General features: G+C 38.4%; 1 protein-coding gene across 3 annotated transcripts in view; it reads left to right on the top strand.

The window, feature by feature from the left end:
- The first annotated feature begins 7,281 nt into the window (after positions 1 to 7,281).
- Positions 7,282 to 23,578, top strand: part of LOC126366002 (outer dense fiber protein 3-like protein 2) — a 58,771-nt gene continuing 42,474 nt past the window's right edge. For 2 of the 3 annotated variants that reach the window (XM_050008831.1, XM_050008833.1), the window contains exons 1-3: positions 7,282 to 7,422; positions 18,679 to 18,897; positions 19,648 to 19,849. In XM_050008831.1, coding sequence (XP_049864788.1) covers positions 7,410 to 7,422; positions 18,679 to 18,897; positions 19,648 to 19,849 — 434 coding nt within the window. In that variant the 5' untranslated portion in view covers positions 7,282 to 7,409. The remainder of the gene's footprint in view (positions 7,423 to 18,678; positions 18,898 to 19,647; positions 19,850 to 23,578) is intronic. The other variant, XM_050008832.1, reaches the window with a different exon arrangement.

Below are 23,578 nucleotides of genomic sequence, written 5' to 3'. Positions count from 1 at the left end.
TATTATTAAATTGGTAGCATCTTCAGTGTTGCTTTTGGTCCATCCTGACGTGTAGTTGCATTTTGAACTTACTTGACGGATCATTGTTATTACAGAGTGGGTGTAAGTCTGATTTGCCACCATTCAGGTACACGCGGTCGATATCTGTAAGAAAATCCTTTCTCATAAGGTGAACCCCGCTCAATTACCATAGCACAGGCTTCAACGAGTATTGTGTGCCCCACGCGCACGTTACAAGGCAGCTACTTAACTGAAGAAATTCTCTTACTGTGGCAAGCAGGAATCTTGTGATCTAACAAGGGAACCTCCCCATTGCACCCTCCCCAGATTTAGTTATAAGTTGGCACAGTGAATAGGCCTTGAAAAACTTAACACACATCAATCGAGAAAACAGGAAGATGTTGTGAGGAACTATGAAAAAAAAAGCAAAATATACAAACTGGGTAGTCCATGTGGAAGACAGGCAACATCAAGGAGAGAGTGAGCTCAGGAGCGCCGTGGTCCTGTGGTTAGCATGAGCACCTGCGGAATGAAAGGTCCTTGGTTCAAGTCTTCCCTCGAGTGAAAAAGGCTAATTTTTTATTTTCAGACAATTATTATCTGTCCGTCCGTTCGTCCGATGCGATCACTTTTTTGGGAGCGATCATCACATCCACAAGAAAACCTAAATCGGGCAAGGTAGAAGAATCTTTTTACCCATTCGCCAAGTGTACAAGTTAGGTGGGTTGACAACATATTCCTGTCATGTAACGCACATGCCGTCACCAGTGTCGTATAGAATATATCAGACGTGTTTTCCTGTGGAGGAATCGGTTGACCTATGACCTTACGATCAAATGTTTTCGGTTTCCATTGGAGAGGCACCATGTTTCATCTACTAATCGCACGGTTTTGCGGTGTGGTCGCAAAATACAGACACTAAACTTATTACAGTGAACAGAGGCGTCAATGAACGAATGGACAGATCATAACTTTACGAAAATAAAGAAGGTAAAATTTTCATTCAACGGAAGACTTGATCCAAGGACTTCGCGTTCCGCAGCTGCTCATGCTAATCACGGGACCACGACACTCCTGACATGAAACCAACTTGATGTTGCCTATCTTACACATGGACTACTCAGTTTGTATATTTTGCTTATTTTTTTCATAGTTCCACACAACTTCTTCCTGTTTTCTCAATTGATCTGTGTTCAGTTTTTCAAGGCCTATCCACTGTGCCAACTTTAACTAAATCTGAGGGGGGTGCGACGGGGAGGTTCCCTTGTAAGTAAGGATCTTGGTCACCAAGTTGTTATGATGTTGGCAGAGCCATTTTTCAACGATGGTCATAACTTATGGCTAACAGGTTTTTCACTCCTGTGAAACTGGTCGATGAACAGAAACAAGAAAAGGAAAGTTTAGTTGACACTCTTTGGAGATCACTCAAATAGGTCCCTCGTGTGGTGCAAAGTAGGGATGAAGCATTGTCCGAAACACACTTGTACAAGTTGGATGAAAATCTTTTCACAGTACACCAAGTGAAAAAGAAAAAGAGTTATTATTCTGTGTATACATGTATGCTGGAGAAGAAACTCCCAGAAAATGTCAAGTTAGAAACTTCCAGAAAATGTAAAGTTTTATAATGAAACTAAGGGTGGAGTCAATAAAGTTGAACAAAAGACTCGACTCCACAGTGTCCAAGCGACACATATGTTTCAGGCGCACAAGTATGTGTACAAAAGCTGCCATTCCAGTTCTCTTGTCGAATGTCAAAACTGTGAGACTATCCCGGGTTGGGTAATTCTGTTCACTCCTTCGTTCCTAAATAATTACAAATATTTATAACTCTCCAGTGAAATTGTTTGTTCCTTGATTATAATAAGCAAGAAAACAATCAGAAATTTTAGTTGCATGCTGCATTTTAGAATTTTTTACAAGTACGCAGTGCTTACCCTATTTGTCTGTAAAAGTAAAAATACTATTAGTATTCAGCGTCAGATGTAAAAATTTTACACCCCTAGTCACACCATATTATATGCCCCCCCCCCCCCCAAAAAAAAAAAAACGTTTTAAGTAATAGCTATTACCCGATCACTACACAATTGCCGTTTTGGGTGGAAGCGCTTTGAGCCTTTTCTGTGCTCTGCTATTTGTTGTTCTGAAGGAAGCATCAACGGTCTAGTCGTGCTCAATTAAAATGTAAAATGATTCCTGACCTGTATTTGTTGTACGGCAGCGGATAAAACAAACTTAAAACTGCATTGATAAAACAAACTTAAAACTGCATTGTGTTAACACATTCTTCTGTCGAAAGACAACAGAAATGAACACTAGGAAAATAACTTGTCTTTTATGGTATCGAACATGGGCTGTTATCAGCAACCATAATTAATTACAATGTCACAAATTTCCAGCCAACTGGTTGCAAATAGAATTTAAAATTCTTTAACTAGTTTTCAACACAAACTAGGGGTGCCTTCTTCAGAAGAAACTGAGTTAGTAACAGCGACTCGCTGTTAGCTCACTCGTGTCCTATACGGTACCACTGCAGTGCCCTTGGTGCCAATTTAGATATTGTTTTAAAATTTTGGCTGTCCTGTTATGTATTCAGATGGAAAATGTTTTAATTGTGTTTTTAATGTTTTGACTAGAGCCAGTCAAATTTCCTTTTACCACATTTAAGGTAACAGTGTCTTCTGAAAAAGGCGCCCCTAGTTGGCGTTGAAAACTAGTTAATGAATTTTAAATTATATTTGCAACCGGTTGTCTGGCAATTTGTGACATTTCTTTTATGGCCGAAAAATTCAGCAGAGCGGGTAGGAGAGAACGGATTTTTGTTGTACATTCACTTTTAGTATTTTCTTTTACACGAAACCGTTGAAAATGAAAATAAAAAAATTGTGTTACGATCTAAAAATTGAAGCAAACGTGTCATACATTACAAATTAATACGTACTTTTACAGAAATGCGTTAAAAATTAAACTGTCGTTTTACGATATAACTTGAATGTGTAGCAGATACAAAAAACAGTTCGGTATTAATACGTGAATCTATAGGAAAACGTAGGAAATGAAAATAAAATTGAGATTTCGGTGCACGAACTAATAACTAAATGCAGGCGGACAAACACAGAACTGGATTTGCTGTTACATAATTTTACAGACTAGTGTGGAAAAATCAAATTTGCTTTATGATCTAATAGCTACGTGTAAAGCATCTAGGGTCTGTGTAGCTAGATGCTGCATAATAAGTGTACACAATACCTTTAAACAATGTGAGGGCTGAACAGTTTTGTACTGCAGCTACTGCTCTCACCATAGCTCTTTCTAACCGTATGAGCAAAGCTTTTACGTATTTATCGACAGAACTGAAATAGTTATTTATTAACACTTTTTTCATCTGAACGCACTCTCCGATAACGTATATTTCCGCGATAACTACACATTTCAGCAGACGCCAAAAATACGCATCAGTGTAACTTGACTGTACAATGCCGAGCCTTCTGGGTCATTCGGGTATTGTTTAGTATTGTCAGTTACCTACGGTCACGCCTGCACGTAAACGAGGTATAGTTGTAAAATATACGGGTAATACGTATTTTGTAAATCCACTGAATTTGCTCAAAGTTATAATAAATATCACATTATAATTTAAAATTTTTAAAACTAATATGAATAAACAAATTCACCAGTCAGCAAAGTTTGCGTCTGGCTTCCACGACAGAAAACTCGTTGGTCGTATCTTCATAGTTCAGACGGTTATCAGTTACGAGGTCGGCTTGCATGTGAAGAATGGACAAGGCGGTCAATCTCCCCTCAGACAATGTAGAACGTAGGCACGATTTAAGTCTTGTAAGAGTCAAAAACGAGCATTCTGCCGAACAATTTGTAAGCGCTATACATAGAAATATTCTAAGAGCAATGTCATCATTCGGAAACATGGACTGTAACCTCTCATTTCGTAAAAATTTACTCATTTCGACTGGTATGTACCTATGTCATATGAGACTAGGAGTTTTGCTGTGCGTTCAGCAATATCGTCAGGTGAACTGTTCTTAAGGTTACTGGAAATTGTGAAGGAGTCCAGCAGTGCTCTATAGCTTTCCTTCCTCCTCACTAATTCGGCGTACAAGTTGTCGATTACTGGGAGAAATGTTTCGACTCTAAATTTTTTCCTTCCACTTCGAAAAACTTCTCCAGAGTCCGCTTCTTCGTCATCATGAAGTTTGCGTTTTCGTGATATTTTATAGGTGCATTCATAGTCTATATCAGTCACAATCTCCATGGATTTATTTTTATAATAGTCGAACATGCCATAAATAGATGCGATAAATCCTACAAGTGATTTATATAATTCATGCACTATTTTAGTATCAATATTTACACTTTGCAATTTCAGATTTACGCTATTAAATTTCTGGAGTATGCCCTTCCAAACTTGTCATCATGAATACTGTTTCGAGTCTGCTGAGTTTATTCAATAAAGCTGAAGCCTCATTTCGCATCAGTGGTTTTTCAAATGTATTATTGGCAATATGTGTGATAGCCCTCCCAGTTTTCATATAGACTTACCCATGCTTCCTCTCTTGGTGACCAACATGCTTTTGATAAATTTTTTACCGTTTTGCTTCCTGGTTTCATGAAAGAAAGACGTTTATCCCAGCGCTGTGTAGAGGCAGAGAAGAAATTATAAAGGTTTTGCACTACATTGAAAAATGAACATGCTTCCCGACAAAAGCTTGCAGAACTACTGCCGACTAAATTCAAAGAATGTGCTGCACATAATGCGCTTTCAGATTTCGTTCTTTGATGCATGCCTGCAAACCAGTGTAGGTTCCTGGCATATTGTTTGCGTTGTCATATGACTGGCCTCTACAGTCTGTAATATCAGTGGAATTTGTAGAGATGACTTTTAGTACGGCCTCAGCTGAGTTTTTGGATTTGTGTCCCGGATTTGGTAAAAACAGAAGGAAACGCTCAACAGGTTCACCATTCTCGTTCACATATCTTAATATGAAAGATAATTGATCAATATGTGAAATGTGCGCCATAGAATCTACTGTTGAAGAGAAATATTTGGCCTGTTTTATTTCACTTAAGATAATTCTTTTTATCCGTCCAGACAAGCTCTATTATTTCATCACCGATTCTTGAAGAAAGATAACTTGCATGTCCCTGCCCAGGACTTCCATATCGTTCAGTGTGCTCTGCGAGGAAAGGATCAAACTCGGCTATTAGTTCAAGAGACATCATAAATTGACCATTATGTACTGAATGGAATCTTTCAACGTGTCCCCGTAGGGTAAGTCACTACTGCAGGCACCCCTTTTCAACACACTGCGCTAGTACATTTTTTCTGTCTCAACATATGACTTGAAATGGTTCTCTATTGTTCCAAGTGACTTTTTTTCTTGTTAAGGCCACTACACACGTACCAACCGACCGACTGACAAACTGGACGTCTGTAGGTGTTTTGACCGTCGGCCGACTGAAAAACTGAACGTCTGTAGGTGTTTTGACCTACCGACCGAACTTTCCTTGTCTGGATGTCGGACGGGGAGGATCACCCGACAGACGAACCCCTCGTCCCCCAGCCCCTCCCCTCTACTACTCCATCCAACAAATTGTGTGTGTGTGTGTGTGTGTGTGTGTGTGTGTGCTGTCGGGCAAACCTAGTTCGTCTTTCGTCACTGCGCGCGGATTAAATGCTATTCACACGACAGGGTGCGACGCGGCTGAAACTTTAATGACAGAGTTTCTGGAGAAAATTGAAGATTGCAGATGTTTGTGGGACACGTCGTGAGAGGAGTGTAGCAATACAGATGCAAGAAATGGCGCAGTCTTTTAATTTTTTTAACGAATCCGTAAGTTACACGTGGAACGTAAAGAGAATAGAAGTCCGTAGACTATCCTGCCTCGGGCATGGTTGTTTGTGATGTCCTTAGGTTAGTTAGGTTTAAGTAGTTCTAAGTTCTAGAGGACTGATGACCTCAGAAGTTAAGTCCCACAGTGCTCAGAGCCATTTGAACCATTTTTGAACTTTCTGTATTTCTGTTTTCACAGTTTATTACCGATTCTTATCGGAGTGAAAGCCAAAAAGCGAAATATCAACATTCAATTGACGTTGATAAATACACGTGCTTCATTGTTATAAGTGTTAAGAAAGTCCAGCATACATCCCAGACCTCTGCTATGAACAGCGAAGTGGCAAAAGTGGCTCTGAGCACTATGGGACTTAACTTCTGAGGTCATCAGTCCTCTAGAACTTAGAACTATTTAAACCTAAATAACCTAATGACATCACACACATCCATGCCCGGGGCAGGATTAGAACCTGCGACCGTAGCAGTCGCGCGGTTCCGGACTGTAGCGCCTAGAACCGCTCAGCCACTTCGGCCGGCGAACAGCGAAGTGTGGGATTCTTTTCACAGTTTTAACAGTTGCTACATGCTTCATTTCTTAAGTATCTTTTGCCGTATTTGTTAGATAATGTGCGCCAGCACCATATCTAGTCTTTCTTCATAGAATTTGAAATGAGTTTCTTAAACTTTCATGCTGAATAAATAAATTAATTAATTAAGTTTACAAGAACGTCTTTTGTTTTATTTATTTTGCATTACCTTTATGTATTTCCTCAGTCAACTATAAATCACGTTGCTGGTTTCAGTAACCACTTTAGTTCATAATTGTGGGGATGCAACAGCACTGAATCTGAGGTCATCTTAACTTCAGCCAGTGGCTAGATATCGTAATGTATCTAACGGATTCTCCTCGCAGCTTGCAGTCTTTGTCATTTTCTTTCGTTAAGAATAGTTTGATGATATTCAGCAGCTCCGAAATGCATAATTAATCCATTTTTCCATAACTGCGAAAATCATTGGCTCCCAGCTGCTTACGTAACAGAACGTGGGTGAATTTCTTTCCTTGCATTTGCCACTTCTTTGCCCAAAGTTTTTTCTCTGCTGTTTCTGACCTTATAATACGCTCACTCATGGCCTTAGCGGCAGAAATATACCAGTCGGAAGCGTCATTGGTTTGTAGGAGTACTGGGAAGAAAATCTCCTATGCTTTTTGCAAAGGAACCATACAGACATTTATCTTATACTGTTTAGAGAAACCACGAAAACCCTATATCTGGGTGGAAATTTGAAATGCTGTTTTCCGGAATGCGAATCGAACTTTAACAATTTTGCTTGTTGCCTTATGATCACTGTGCATATAGCACGAAGCAGTGAGCCCAAAATCACTTAACTCACTGTCATAAAATCAGTTCTCTGCTGCGGTTTCTAATATCATGATGCCTTCAGTTGTTTTCTGCTTTTGTTATTCTTTTTACTTCACGGTCTGCAAAATTAAAAATCGTATCCGCGTCGTAATCGGCACGTGAGTGAATAACTTTTAGCGAGTCGAAATTACAGCTCATCAAAATGTTTAACAGGGGTATGTAAAAGATTTTTAAAACTGTTTTCTTTTTACATTTGTAGCCTATATTGTAATTTAGGGAGCAGTCGTCTCTACATTTGTACAGCAATATTGTCCCTATCATGTTTGGACATTCATTTCTATACGGTAACTGTAGTGCCATATGAAATTATATGGCTTTTTTCCAAAGGGAATGTCACTTGCTACCGCTGTTTGAGGCATTGTCCTCATGTTGACAACGCATTATCATGTTGAACGCCGCTTCCTCACCCCACCTTCCTTTTCTAATATTTTAGCTATTTCGCTTCACATGTTAATTTATTTCTAGGCAGACTGCATCTGTGTTACACAAAATTGAGAAATATATAATGATAGTTCTGTGACACCCAAGAACAGTCATAATATAAACTTCCAAATTTAGCTTGATGAATTTATCATACCTACATTTAAATGAGATTTACTTTTGCTGACAATAAAAGTTACAGCTACTGAAAGCCAAAATGAGGAAAATTTGCCTTTAAGTGATAGTAACGATAGCAACAATTTTTAGTTTAGTTTATTTTTGGGCATGGATAATAGTTTATAATGATGTTAGACACCCCATTTTGCACGTTATACAAAGTGGAAAGAAACAATCTGAAAAGCTTGTAAGGGTGTTGCAGGGGAGGTTGTGTTAAGAAATAATTGTTACTAGTGGTGGGCAGGAAATCGCGTATCTGTTAGAAATCACAGTGATTGAGAAGTCACAGATATCACAGTAACAACTTTACAAAATCTAACTGCGATTTCAGTCACAGTTAGCAGTCGCAAGTAGCATTTCACAATAAACGCCGTGAGCCATCTGTTGGCCGAATTCCATACTGCTTTCTGCGATTTCAGTGACAAATCGCAACTAAGAGTCGCAAGTAGCAACTAAAAAGCGCGGTTAACAGTGCCATCTGTTGGCCAAAGTTCGTACTACGCTCATCTCTGCGACACGCTATCGAGTCTAACTGCGATTTCTGTGACAAGTCGCAACTAAGAGCCGCAAGTAGCAACTAAAAAGCGCAGTTAGCAGTGCCATCTGTTCAGCAAAGCTCATACCATGCTATTCGCTACCGAGTCAAATTGCGATTTCCCTGACAAATCGCAACTAAGAGTCACAAGTAGCAACTAAAAAGCGCAGTTAACATTCTTTTCCTAGTGCCATCTGTTGAACGACGTACGTACTTCGTTATAAGAGCCTTGTGCCTCACGAGATCGGTGTGCTGCGTGTATGTATGAAGGACTTATTTCATTAGTGGTACAAGTCCATTTTTGTTCATTTTGAGATACGGAGTCGTAAAGTTAAATGAGCGCTGAAAAATCTACAGTTGAGATACCAGAAATATTCAAGCATATGGCTTCTTGCTAGAAATGAACCTTTATTAATGTTTGTTTGGATCATTAATTTCAGAAGCATTATAGACAGGAAAGTGGAGGTAATGGACTTCTACCACTATTGAAATAAGCCCTTCACATTATATGACGACATGCACATTCAGCATCAGTTATGATTGGTCAAACACAGCTGTGACTCTGCATGTATTATATTAATAAGAAGCAACATTGCCTTTTTCTCCTGAAAATATCAAGTAACGTAACAAATGTGATTCTGATACCAATATGACATCTGTATAAGTGTAGTGAAATGAAAACAGCATTATTGAGTCATATGAATGCCTCACTTTTATTCCGGCACAGTTCAAGACTCGGGATAAAAGTTTTGCCCCGGGCGTTCTACATGGCAACTTCACACACACGAACTTTTTGCCGACACTACAACCACCTACATGAGTAAGCTTTTCCTGTGTTACTTTCAAGTACTGCACTTGAGCTATTCCTGATTTAACTGGAAGATCTGTACTTCCCACTTTCATATCAACAGCCTCAAAATGCATATTCTATACCTCGGGCTATGTTACAGGTCAGTGTCACACCAAGATTGTGGAGAAAGGGGGGGGGGGGGGGGCTGCGGCGGCATGTTACTCTTCAACTAGTGTTTACCAGTAAATATGTGGCGGAAAATTACGGGTATAGGATGGCTTAAACATGTGGAAAATGAGATTTCCACTATTCAATCACTGTATTTAACATTTATTATTCCTTTAAAATCGCATAACAACTTCAATAAAACACAGTTTAATCACTCATGTGCACACTTATTTCACAATTATGTCACTTTTAAACTGCAAATCCTCTAAGAGCTGTCTTGAATCTTCACGAGTCTCTCTCAACAGCCTTGATAAGGATAGATACATACAGCAGCCAGTAATCAAGAGTCAGAACTGTGTCTGCAAAATCACAAGGATTATTAAACAATTTTTGCTGTCACTAATTACAAGCAATATAATTGACAGAGTAGATTGCTAATATTTGCTGTAACGAAAGCCACTCAATGGGGTATATTCCACATTTGCAAGAACGATCTCACTGAAGTAATTAAGTCCATCGAAACACTTAGAAACTAACCTCTCGTCTGACGAAAACGGTCTAAAGACGCAGTGGCAATTTCTCCACATCTGTTGACAATGATATTTTGAGTTATCAATTTACTGAGTGACTGAAATGTTGTTCGGGTACCTGTGAACATAACAATATGTTATAATTCATTTTCTAAACACGAACTATTACGCTACTGTATGGCAACTTACATATTAATTACACTATTAATATTTTCACAGTTGTTTCTTTAATACATAATTAAAGCCAACGGAAGAACAAACGTAAAACTTACTTACCAATGACAGATTTGTTGAGATGCAATTTTCTGTGTGGGCAGATGTAACTTTTTCATAAGGTGGTGAGTCGCAGAAAATCGCAGAAGTCACAGAAATCGCAGAAGTCACAGAAATCGATGAAGTAGCAGAAGTCACTAAAATCGCAGAAGTAGCAGAAGTCACAGAAATCGCGGAAGTAGCAGAAATCGCAGAAATAGCAGTGGCGGAGGGATACGCGACCTATGTTCCTTAACTTCGACTCTTAACGACAACAAATCACAGTTAACAATAGCAGATACTGAAAAGTAGCATTCACAGAAATCACTGATATCGGAAAATCGCAGTTTAGCCCATCACTAATTGTTACGAAAAAAAACTTCTATTCATTGCGATTTATTTAGCATTCATGCGCAACGTATCGATTTTTTTCCTTAACAATTATTTCTTAGCACAATCTCCCCTGCAACACCATTACAAGCTTTTCGGGCTGCTTATGACTATCCTGTATACAGAACTGGTATTTTCTGGGTAATAATAACGATAAAAGATGAGCAACAGTTACCAGATATTGTACATACTTCGATAGCATAGCCTTTTAAGTAAATTAATAACCTTTATATGTCAACCCACAATCTTGCAGACATAAGGACAGCAGGTAAATTTATATACAGGGTGGTCCATTGATCGTGACCGGCCCAAAGAATCTCACGAAATAAGCGTCAAACGAAAAAAACTACAAAAAACGTAACTTGTTTAGCTTGAAGGGGGAAACCAGATGGTGCTACGGTTGGCCCGCTAGATGGCGCTGCCATAGGTCAAACGGATATCAACTGCGTTTTCTTAAATACGAACCCCCATTTTTTTATAACATATTCGTGTAGTACGTAAAGAAATATGAATGTTTTAGTTGGACCACTTTTTTCGCTTTGTGATAGATGGTGCTGTAATAGTCACAAACATATGGCTCGCAATTTTGGATGAACAGTTGGTAACAGGTAAGTTTTTTTTAAATTAAAATACAGAACGTATGTACATCTGAACATTTTATTTTGGTTCTTCCAATGTGATACACGGCTAAAAGCAAGGGGAAACTACAGCCATAATTTTTCCCGAGGACATGCAGCTTTACTGTATGATTAAATGATGATGGCGTCCTCTTGGGTAAAATATTCCGGAGGTAAAATAGTCCCCCATTTGGATCTCCGGGCGGGGACTACTCAAGAGGATGTCGTTATCAGGAGAAAGAAAACTGGCATTCTACAGATATGAGCGTGGAATGTTAGATCACTTAATTGGGCAGGTAGGTTAGAAAATTTAAAAAGGGAAATGGATAGGTTAAAGTTAGATATAGTGGGAATTAGTGAAGTTCGGTGGCAGGAGGAACAAGACTTCTGGTCAGGTGACTACAGGGTTATAAACACAAAATCAAATAGGGGTAATGCAATAGTAGGTTTAATAATGAATAGGAAAATAGGAATGCGGGTAAGCTACTACAAACAGCATAGTGAACGCATTATTGTGACTAATATAGATACGAAGCCCACACCTACTACAGTAGTACAAGTTTATATTCCAACTAGCTCTGCAGATGATGAAGAAATTGATGAAATGTATGATGAGATAAAAGAAATTATTCAGGGAGTGAAGGGAGACGAAAATTTAATGGTCATGGGTGACTGGAATTCGGTAGTAGGAAAAGGGAGAGAAGGAAACGTAGTAGGTGAATATGGATTCGGGGAGAGAAATGAAAGAGGAAGCTGTCTGGTAGAATTTTGCACAGAGCACAACTTAATCATCTTGGTTTAAGAATCATGAAAGAAGATTGTATACATGGAGTAACCCTGGAGATACTAAAAGGTATCAGATAGATTATATAATGGTAAGACAGAGATTTAGGAACCAAGTTTTAAATTGAAAGACATTTCCAGGGGCAGATGTAGACTCTGACCACAATCTATTGGTTATGAACTGTAGATTAAAACTAAAGAAACTGCAAAAAGGTGGGACTTTAAGGAGATGGGACCTGGATAAACTGAAAGAACAAGAGGTTGTCCAGAGTTTCAGGGAGAGTTTAAGGGAACAATTGACAGTAATGAGGGAAAGAAATACAGTAGAAGAAGAATGGATAGCTTTGAGGGATAAAGTAGTGAAGGCAACAGAGGATCAAGTAGGTAAAAAGACAAGTGCTAGCAGAAATCCTTGGGTAACCGAGGGAATATTAAATTTAACTGATGAAACGAAAAAATGAAAAAATGCAGTAAATGAAGTAGGCAAAAAGGAATACAAACGTCTCAAAAATGAGATCGACAGGAAGTGCAAAATGGCTAAGCAGGGATGGCTACAGGACAAATGTAAGGATGTAGAGGCTTTTCTCACTAGGGGTAAGAAGGATACTGCCTACAGGAAAATTAAAGAGACCTTTGGAGATAAGAGAACCACTTGTATGAACATCAAGAGCTCAGTTGGACACCCAGTTCTAAGCAAAGAAGAGAAAGCAGAAAGGTGGAAGGAGTATATAGAGGGTCTATACAAGGGTAATGTACTTGAGGACAATATTATGGAAATGGAAGAGGATGTACATGAAGATGAAATGGAAGATACGATATTGCGTGAAGAGTTTGACAGAGCACTGAAAGACCTGAATCGAAACAAGGCCACGGAGTAGACAATATTCCATTGGAACTACTGACGGCCTTGGAAGAGCCAGTCCTGACTAAACTCTACCATATGGTGAGCAAGATGTATGAAACAGGCGAAATGCCCCCAGACTTCAAGAAGAACATAATAATTCCAATCCCAAAGAAAGCAGGTGTTGAAAGATTTGAAAATTACCGAACAATCAGTTTAATAAGCCACAGCTGCAAAATACTAACCTGAATTCTTTACAGACGAATGGAAAAACTAGTAGAAGCCGACCTCGGGGAAGACTAGTTTGGATTCCATAGACATGTTGGATTCCGTAGAAATACTGGAACACGTGAGGCAATACTGACCTTACGACTTATCTTAGAAGAAAGATTAAGGAAAGGCAAACTTACGTTTCTAGCATTTTAGACTTAGATAAAGCTTTTGACAATGTTGACTGGAATACTCTCTTTCAAATTCTAAAGGTGGAAGGGGTAAAGTAAAGGGAGCGAAAGGCTATTTACAATTTTGACAGAAACCAGATGGCAGTTATAAGAGTCGAGGGGCATGAAAGGGAAGCAGTTGTTGGGAAGGGAGTAAGATAGGGTTGTAGCCTCTCCCCGATGTTATTCAATCTGTATATTGAGCAAGCAGTAAAGGAAACAAAAGAAATATTCGGAGTAGGTAGTAAAATCCATGGAGAAGAAATAAAAACTTTGAGGTTTGCCGATGACTTCGTAATTCTGTCGGAGACCTCAAAGGACTTGGAAGAGCAGTTGAATGGAATGGATAGTGTCTTGAGAGGAGTATATAAGATGAACATCAACAAAAGCAAAACGAGGATAATGGAATGTAGTCGAATTAAGTTGGGTGATGCTGAGGGAATGAGATTAGGAAATGAGACACTTACAGGAGTAAAAGAGTTTTGCTATTTGGGGATCAAAATAACTGATGATGGTCGAAGCGGAGAGGATATAAAATGTATACTGGCAATGGCAACGAAAGCGTTTCTGAAGAAGAGAAATTTGTTAACATCGAGTATAGATTTAAGTGTCAGGAAGTCATTTCTGAAAGTATTTGTATGGAGGGTAGCCATGTATGGAAGTGAGACATGGACATTGAATAGTTTGGACAAGAATAGAATAGAAGCTTTCGAAATGTGGTGCTACAGAAGAATGCTGAAGATTGGATGGGGAGATCACATAACTAATGAGGAGGTATTGAATAGGATTGGAGAGAAGAGAAGGTTGTGGCACAACTTGACTAGAAGAAGGGGTCGGTTGGTAGGACATGTTCAGAGGCATCAAGGGATCACCAGTTTAGTACTGGAGGGCAGCGTGGAGGGTAAAAATTGTAGAGGGAGACCAAGAGATGAATACACTAAGCAGATTCAGAAGGATGTAGGTTGCAGTAGGTACTGGGAGATGAAGAGGCTTGCACAGCATAGAGTAGCATGGAGAGCTGCATTAAACCAGTCTCAGGACTGAAGACCACAACAACAACAGTTGATACCCGTCTGACCTATGGCAGCGACATCTATCAGGCCAACCATAGCGCCATCTGGTTTTCCCCTTCAAGCTAGACAAATTTTGCTCTTTGTAGTGTTTTTGTTTGATGATTATTTCGTGAGATATTTGGCCTGGTCACTATCAATAGGACCATGTTAAAGCCACAACATAAGGTTGCAGCCATGTGAATTATTACGAAACCTGGTTTCAAAACTTCGTATCATTATGTAATCAATCTGAAACCTTTTAGTGATCCCAGTTTTCTTCCACAATACAGCCTTGTTTCATGATTCTTTAATCATTTGTTTCCTATGATTAAATTGTACCCTGTGCAGAATTATATCTGGAGTCTTCCTCTTTCATTTCCATGATTGGCAATGGACCACCCTGTGTATGCTCCACCATAAACTGTGTGCTGATTGCAGAGTACTGTAATTAGGAAGATTAAGATTTTAATATCCTGTGAACTACAAGTTCACTATGGATGAGACATAAGCTAGGATATGGGAAAACACTGGCAGACTAAAGGAGAGGGCATGGGGGAGGCAGAGGGGGTGACCCACTCGGGCCTTTGGTCCTGGGGGACCTCTGAATCTTGAGGCCCTTGAGATTTGGAGTCCCCAAGGATCAGAATATTTTTAATCAAATCCCAAACAGTGGCAAAATATGTACATTAAATAAGGGGCAGACTGGAGTTAGAGGCCCCATTAGACCATGTCAGTTATCAATGGGAGCATTCAAAATTTTTAGAATTTTTGTGAAATATTGCAAGACACTGTTTTTTTTTAAAAAATGTAGAATGATGAGCATTTAAATCACCAATGCACATTTTGTGTAAAGACGATGAAGAAATTAGGGCCTGTTTAGAGGCATATAGATAGTCATTTTTTGCTCACTCATTTTATGAGCAGGAAATGACTACTACTGGTACAACATGTCCTCCACCATGAACTATACATTGGCTTGCAGAGTACATATGCAGATCTAGATTTAGATAATTTAGATAACCAGTTGTCAACAAGACAGCTATTCTACATGAAAAGTTTTTTGATATCTGCATTATCTGTATAGTTGTATGGTAAGTAATGATATTTTATTATAGAAGAGGATGTTGTGCAAATTTGAGAAATCTTCTTAAGTTATTTTATGTTGGGAAAGACTGAAGGGAATATGTGGAACAATATTCAATAGCAGCTGGAGAAAATGGGTTGGATATCGCTTTATGTAGGGCTCAAGATTATGACAATGCCGCATCAGTGTGAGGTGTAAAGAGTACAATGAAAAATTCAAGAAGTCATTGCAAAAACTCTGTTCAGTCCCTGTGATAACCATTCTGTAAATCTTTGTGAAATACATGCATACTTAAGTTTTCTCTTTGTCATCACCTGTTTTGTAACTGCGAGGAGTTATGTTCATTATTCTTGTACTCTACATATAAATGAGGATTACTTGTAGAAATTTTTGTCTGATACTCAGTAGAGTGCTCATTGCAATTTAGTTTAATTCATAAAAGAAAATGCAGAAATAATTGTGAGAAATTTGGAAGTTATGCGAGATCCAATCCAGAACATGTTGATACCAGATCTTCAGCAAGCTTCCTCCTCCAAGCTACATGTCATTTTACCTTACTGACCTACATCAACTTTTTCCACACAATACTGGAAGAAGTTACGTTTGGTCCAACAATATCTACAGACTCCAAAAACGACTTTTAATGTAGGATTCACCAAATTAGAAACCCTGAATGAGTTTTTAGTGGCAGAATGAACTACAGTTCTAGAGAATGCTGTTATTTTTACCACTAAAAACATGCAGTGGTATGTACATTAACATTGACCGATGAGGAAGAAGGAGGGCAAATAAAATAATCCAGTGAACTAAATCATGTCATGGATTATTGATTCAGAAGCAGTTCAACAGCCAATGTTTGAATTCCTGGACTTATTTATACAAGAATCGTCACAATAATACACAGGCATGAAGAAACTCATCAAAATTTTCCAGACTGTTGAAACAAACTTTATGCTTCAGTCTTCCGATGACATTCTGGATGTAGCATTGAGTTATGTAGCAGATATGTATGATGTGTTTAATAAGGTGCAGGTGTTGCAAGAAATAAAAATGTATCATAGACATCTACATCCAACAGATGTGAGTGTGGAAATTCCAAGGAATTCTTCAGTTCAGAATTAAATGGAACTTGTGAGTCATTACCAATTATATCACTTACAATCCAGTATTTCTTGACCATTTATGCCTTAGTTGCATCATATGAGAGAAGTTTTTCTAAACTGAACTAAAAAAAAAAAAAAAAAAACCACCAGTCGGCCAGTCTGTAAGTCTGTACATTTCCTCAATTGAAAGAACAGTTTAAAATGAAATAGAGTTCAACAACATTGTTGAAAACAGCAGTAAAATAATAGCATAAAAACACCTAATATACTAATTATTATTAATAACTAGCATCTCATGCTAAGGTTACAAAACGAACTGATATTGTTATTGCACAAACGTTGCCTCTGTGCCTTGAATGATTTAGCAAAGGGAAAAAATGTCAGGGGTCACTATAAAGGAAGCAGATATTTACTAATAACAAATGCATATCCATTGCCTTTAGAATGTTGAGCACTGTTGTAAAAGAAGACCCATGAAAGCTAGCCTTCATGTTGGAATCTATAGAGCTCTCTCTCTCTCTCTCTCTCTCTCTCTCTCTCTCTCTCTCTCTCTCTCTCTCTCTCTCTCTCTCTCTCTCTGTGTGTGTGTGTGTGTGTGTGTGTGTGTGTGTGTGTGGACAAATAAGTTAGACAGAATACCAACAATGAAGGAAAAGACAGATTGATATATTTACCATAAAGAAGACACATCAAGTTGCAGACAGGCGCAATTAAAAGATACTTTGTTTTGTTTTAGACAAAATGCCTGTCGGTAGCCACTTTAGAAGAGATATTTTCAGAGGCAGTTATACAAAAGGAACATGCAATAATTGATAATTTCAAGATTCAATGATAAATGGTATAATGACAACAGCAAAAATTTTATTACAATCTAAGCAGTTATAAAACCTGACAGATCCACCTAATCACCAAGAGTTTTAACCCATCTCAGCTGAAGTTCACATCTATCAACACACATTAATTACTGATATAATTCATGTTTTACTTCAGCCTTTTCTTACTTCAACTGTCTAGTAATAAACATTATGCTTCAAAACACCCACACACTATTATACAGATCTTCAGTTTTAGCACCATTACTGAAAATATTCTCACATCAGAATCCTCACAACAAGGATCCACTTGTCATTATTTAAGCATACAATTTATAGAATAAAGTTATATATGTTTATTTGACAGATAAAAATATTTCTATAAGCCTTGTCACAATAAGACATCATTTAGGATTACAGACTTAACAATTGACAGCTTAAATGCACGTACAGAATCACAAAATAGTAATAATAAAAAAATACTATATTAATTTGCTACTACTGGCAGTGCTACTATTTCATATGTTCTTTGCTCATGTAAGCACTTATTTTTTGATCTTTGCAAAGCTCGGTTTATAGGAAGTGTATGTAAAATAAATAGTACTTGAAAATCAACCTATGAGTGGTGAAAGGTATTTCTATTTATATTATTGTTTACCTGTGCAGTCAAAGCATTCAAGTAACTCAGAGACATGTACTGAAATAATTTTGGTCTTCTGATGCTAGATAGTGTCACAGTTTTCACAATAAAGTAATAAGTAAGTACAAATTATCTATGACTTATTAATTTAAATAAATTCACATGATAATAGAGCTAATAGTTCTCCAAAATGAATACTGGGAAGTTCAATATATGTAACTTGTTACAGTTAGCTTGGTTGTAGTTTCAGGTTATATCTGTATTTTGCCTGTATAGTATAAGCCACCTTTTGTTTCCTTAATATAAGAACTTATTAAGAAGAAAGGAGCTGCTATTAGGTTAAGAATATAGGCTAAATCAGACAATAAAAACTCGAGGATGTAATCCTGTGTCACAAGCAGATGCCAGAGAAAGACTGCTGAGTAAGTGAGCTTTTGGCCAAAATGCCTTGTTCTGAATTAGACAAAATACACACACAAATGCAACTCTTGCACCCATGACCATTGCCTCTGGCTACTGAGACCAGAGTCTTCACGCACACACACACACACACACACACACACACACACACACACACACACACACACACACATACACACACACACAGTTCAAAAGAAGTCTTTTTGGTGGAAAGCTTACTTATTTAGCAGTCTTTTTTTGTGCCTGTCTGCAACTCAGCATATCCAGTACATGTGAGTAGCATTCTATCCTCTTCATAATATTCTCATTGTTCAATTATGTAGGTATGAGTGTATTTGCACTTTTCATTCTTTTTAGGTCCTGGTTCTGGAACATATATGCTGCCACCACTGATTGGTTTCAAAAACCATGATGCCACAAAATACAGGAATCCAGCCTACACTATTTCAGGCTACATTAAACCAATAGATAAAAGATTAAGCCCAGGTCCTTGTTATGGGCTGGAGAGAAACTTTACACAACATGGGAGAGATGGGATACCTGCATACACAATGGCTGCACATATAAAGCCATTATGTAAGTAATTAACACCATATTTAAAGAAAAAATTGTACATCAATTAACAAATAATATTTAAATATTTTGGACTTCATAGATGTATTTATTATCTAACAATTTGCAAAAATTTTAATGAATGTAAGAGTTAATGGACAGAAATTAGGAAGCACCATTCAATCTAAAGTTTCTGGTAGCATCAGACATTTTCTTAATCATAAAGGAAAAAGTAGGAATCAGGAAAAACATAAAAGAAACAATAAAATGTTTAGATTCTAATGGGATATTAATCACTCCAAAACCCAGTATCAGAGATGCTTGATGGAATTTAATTTTGACTGTACAATGTATAAAATTCAGTCTGGTGTGTGTATAAGAAGTGCACCTCTGTGCTGGATCAGTCAGCAGACCTTGATTGTTTTATTACGGGGCCAAGTTGAGTCCTTGATGCTATCAAAGAATTCACTTGTTGGGAAGTTGGGATATGGTCAGGTATGCCTCATAACAGTTGAGTTACTGTTTAATTTGAAAAGCAACAAGTCTTGTATGAGAGTGTTTTACTGACAAGATGCCATTTCAGTGTCTTCATCCAATGATACTTGAGGTAATACAAGAAGATGCAGTCAGGTGGTTGGACGACAATATTCTATTAGGCAAGAGAGCTACAGAGCTTGACATAGTTCAAAAACATCTAAAGTGACCTGAAATTAATGTAATCAATGTTTTGTGCATTTTCTGAAATCTATATTTGATCTGTACCTTTGGCTTCAGCTACATGTCGTGTTCCTGGACCTGGAGCATATTGGGTGGAGAGGGTCCCTCCCATGAAGGAAGATCGAGCTCCTGTGTATACAATGAAAAGTAGAACCAAGCAACGACCTGGAGATAAGATACCAGGTCCAAATACTTATGGTTTACCACCTTATATTGGTCCAAGGATACCAAACAAAACTTCTTTTCCAGCATATACAATGTGAGTTTGTGATGTAGTACAAGTAATATTTCTATTTGTTCATTGATTATTTTGTACACAGTGGTATAGCTACTAACAATCTGGCATATAGTCAAACATGTGCCACTAGTTGGAGGTGCAGCTGTCAAAAAAGACCAGGTGGAGGTGAAGGGAAATTTAAAAGTGCTAGATGGTGGGAAAATCAAAAATTCAAGATAGTATTGGTGGGGAATTTAAATCAATGCAGAATGGCATTGGTGGGAAATAAAAGAATCTAAGTTAGTGGAACTAGCCTAGTTGTGCTAGTGGCCATTATGGTGCCCTGTTCAAAAGTATCTGAAAAGCCTGTATTATTTATCAAAAAGTTTAACTCAAGTCATCTCACATATGTACACACAGTATCAAAAAAATGAAACCTTCACCTGGAATATATGTTAAAAACATTTACACACGCACACACACACACACACACACACACACACACACACACACAACACACAAAAGACTCCTTCTCCTGTGCCAACCACATCATCTCAGAGTAGCATCTGAGCACTTGCAACCTACATCCTCAATTATTTGTTGGGTGTATTCCATGGTCCAGTGTCCTATTCCCTTGCAGTCTGTCATCTCTGCACTCCACAAGAAGTGCTTGGAGTTGTGGGAGGAAGAATGGCTGACAGTGACGGCCAATAAACTGTGGTTGGTGAAGTCAACAACTAGGCCATGGCGTTCCTCCTGCGGTTGTTCAGGCAGGAAGAAGTGACCCTCACACGTCTTCGGATTGGGCACTGTCTCTCATGCATAGCTTTCTATTACGGCAGGAGGATCCCCTGTTTTGTTATGCTTTTGGTGTGCACGTCTCTGTCCACCACATTTTAACAGACAGCATTTTGTACTGTGATGCAATGGCAGAAGCACAAGTTGATGGGGATGTGCCCTGTTTTTTAGTTAATGATGACACATGTGTGTCTGGGGTTTTAAAGTTTTGTGATGTGTCTGGACTCTGGCCTAAACTTTTAGGCTGGAGGTTATAGTGTATTGTAAAGTGGCTGGCTCCTCCCTTTTTTCCTTATGGTCAGCCAACCACTTCCATATATTGTTTTAGCTCCCTCTACTACTTCTGCCTGTGTTTCCCATGTTTTACTGATGGCAGCATGCTTCGTCCCACGCTTCAGTGTGGGTAGGCATATATTTTTCCAAGCTTGTTATCTGTGTTTTACACTCTGTTTTATCTTACTGTTCTGAGTCTTTTCTTGACATCTGTCTCAATCTGTTACTGAGTGGTCTCTGAAGACCTTGCCATCATTGACCCACACAACCCTCTCCATCATCATCATCATCATCAGTCTCTGTATTCCTCAGCAGTTTCTACACTCTACCGTTCCCTCTAGTAATATGGAAGTTATTCCGTCATGTCTTAACAGATGTCCTATCATCCAATCCATTCTTCTTATCAGTGTTTACTGTATAATGTTCCTTTACTCTCCAATTCTGTGTAGACCTCTTCATTATTTATTTCATCAGTCCACCTAATTTTCAACATTTGTCATAGCACCACAGCTGAAATGCTTTAATTCTCTTCTGTTCCACTTTTTCCACAGACTATGCTTCACTACCATACAACGCTGTGCTCCAAATGTAGATTCTCAGAAATTTCTTCCTCAAATTAAGGTCTATGTTTGATACTAGTAGACTTCTCTTGGCCAGGAATGCCCATTTTTCCAGTGCTAGTCTGCTTTTGATGTCCTCCTTGCTCCATTCATCATTGGTTATTTTGCTGCCCATATAGTAGAAGCCTTTCATGTACTTCCTGACCATCAATCCCAATGTAAGTTTTGCACTGTTCACATTTCTCCTACTTCTCATTACTTTCGTCTATCTTCGATTTACTCTCAGCCCATATCCTGTACTCATTAGACTTCATTCCATTCAGCAGATCATGTAATTCTTCTTCACTTTCTAAATGTGTATGAATTCCTAAGGGACCAAACTGCTGAGGTCATTGGTCCCTAGACTTACACTCTAATTAAACTAGCTTAAACTAACTTATGCTAAGAACAAAACACTCACCCATGCCTGTGGGAGGACTCGAACCTCAATGGGAGGGGCCGCACAATCCTTGACAGGGTGCCCCAGACCACATGGCCATTCCATGCGGCCTTCTTCACTTTCACTGAGGGTAGCAATGTCATCAGCAAATCGTATAATTCATATCCTCTCACCTAGAATTTTAGTTCCAACCCTGGATGTTTCTTTTATTTCCATCACTGCTTGTTTGATGTACAGATTGAACAGTAGAGGCAAAAAACTAAATGCCTGTCTTAGACACTTTTTAATCCAGACACTTTGTTCTTGGTCTTTCACTCTTGGCTCTCGTACATATTGTACATTACCTGTCTCTTCCTATAGATTATCCCTATTTTCCTCAGAATCTCAAATATCTTGCTTCATTCAACATTATCTAATGCTTTTTCCTGATTGGCAAATCCTATGAACACATTCTGATTTTTTTCAGTCTTGCTTCCATTATCAACCACAACATCATAAATTGCCTCTCTGGTGCCTTTACCTTTCCTAAAGCCAAACTGATCATTAACTATCACATTCTCAATTTTATTTTCCATTCTCCTACACACTATTCTTGTCAGAATCCTGGAAGTATGATCTGTTAAGCCCGCATCTCATGGTCGTGCGGTAGCGTTCTCACTTCCCACGCCCCGGTTCCCGGGTTCGATTCCTGGTGGGCTCAGGGATTTTCTCTGCCTTGTGATGGCTGGGTGTTGTATGATGTCCTTAGGTTAGTTAGGTTTAAGTAGTTCTAAGTTCTAGGGGACTGATGACCATAGATGTTAAGTCCCATAGTGCTCAGAGCAATAATTCTTGCACTTGTTAGCTCTTGCAGGGTTCAGGATTGTGTGGATGATATGTTTCCGAAAGTCGGATGGTATATCACCAGACTCATACATTTGACTCACCAACATAAATAACCATTTTGTAGCCACTTCCCCCATTGATGTTAGAAATTGCGATGGAATGTTATCTGCCTCTTCTGCCTTATTTGACCTTAAGTCTTCTAAAGTGGTTTTAAATTCTGATTCTGGATCCCCATCTCTTCTTATCAACTCATGTTTCTTCTTCTATCACATCAGGCATATCTTCATGCTCATAGAGACCTTCAATTTACTGTTTCCACCTCTCCACTCTCTCCTCTGCATATAATGATGGAGTTCCCAGTGTACTCTTTATGTTACCATCCTTGCTTTTAATTTCACTGAAGGTTGTTGTGACTTTTCTATATGCTGTCAGTCCTTCCAACAATAATTTATTTTCAGTTTCTTCATATTTTTCATGCAGTCACTTCATCTTAACTTCTCTGCACTTACCATTTATTTCATTCCTAAGTGACTTGTATTCCTGAATTTCCTTGAACTTTTTGTACTTCCTTCATTCATTGATCAAATTAAGTATTTTTTCTGTTACCCATGGTCTCTTCGTAGTTACGTCTTTGTACCTATGTTTTTCTTTCCAGATTCTGTGGCTGACATTTTTAGAGATGTCTATTCCTCCTCAACGTACTGCCCACTGAGTTATTATTATTGCAGTACCTGAAGCCTTGTACTTCTGATCACAGTTCTTTGTGTATTTATTCTAGTGATTAATCTCTCTAACTTCAGACTGCTCTTCATCACTGTCACATTGTGCTCTGAGTCTGTATCTGCTCCTGGGTACATCTTACAGTCCAGTACCTGA

The sequence above is a fragment of the Schistocerca gregaria genome, chromosome 4, assembly GCF_023897955.1.
Source record: "Schistocerca gregaria isolate iqSchGreg1 chromosome 4, iqSchGreg1.2, whole genome shotgun sequence".
NCBI lineage: Eukaryota > Metazoa > Arthropoda > Insecta > Orthoptera > Acrididae > Schistocerca > Schistocerca gregaria.
The sequence above is the reverse complement of the archived record's forward strand: the minus strand, read 5'-3'. Positions and strand labels throughout refer to the sequence as shown.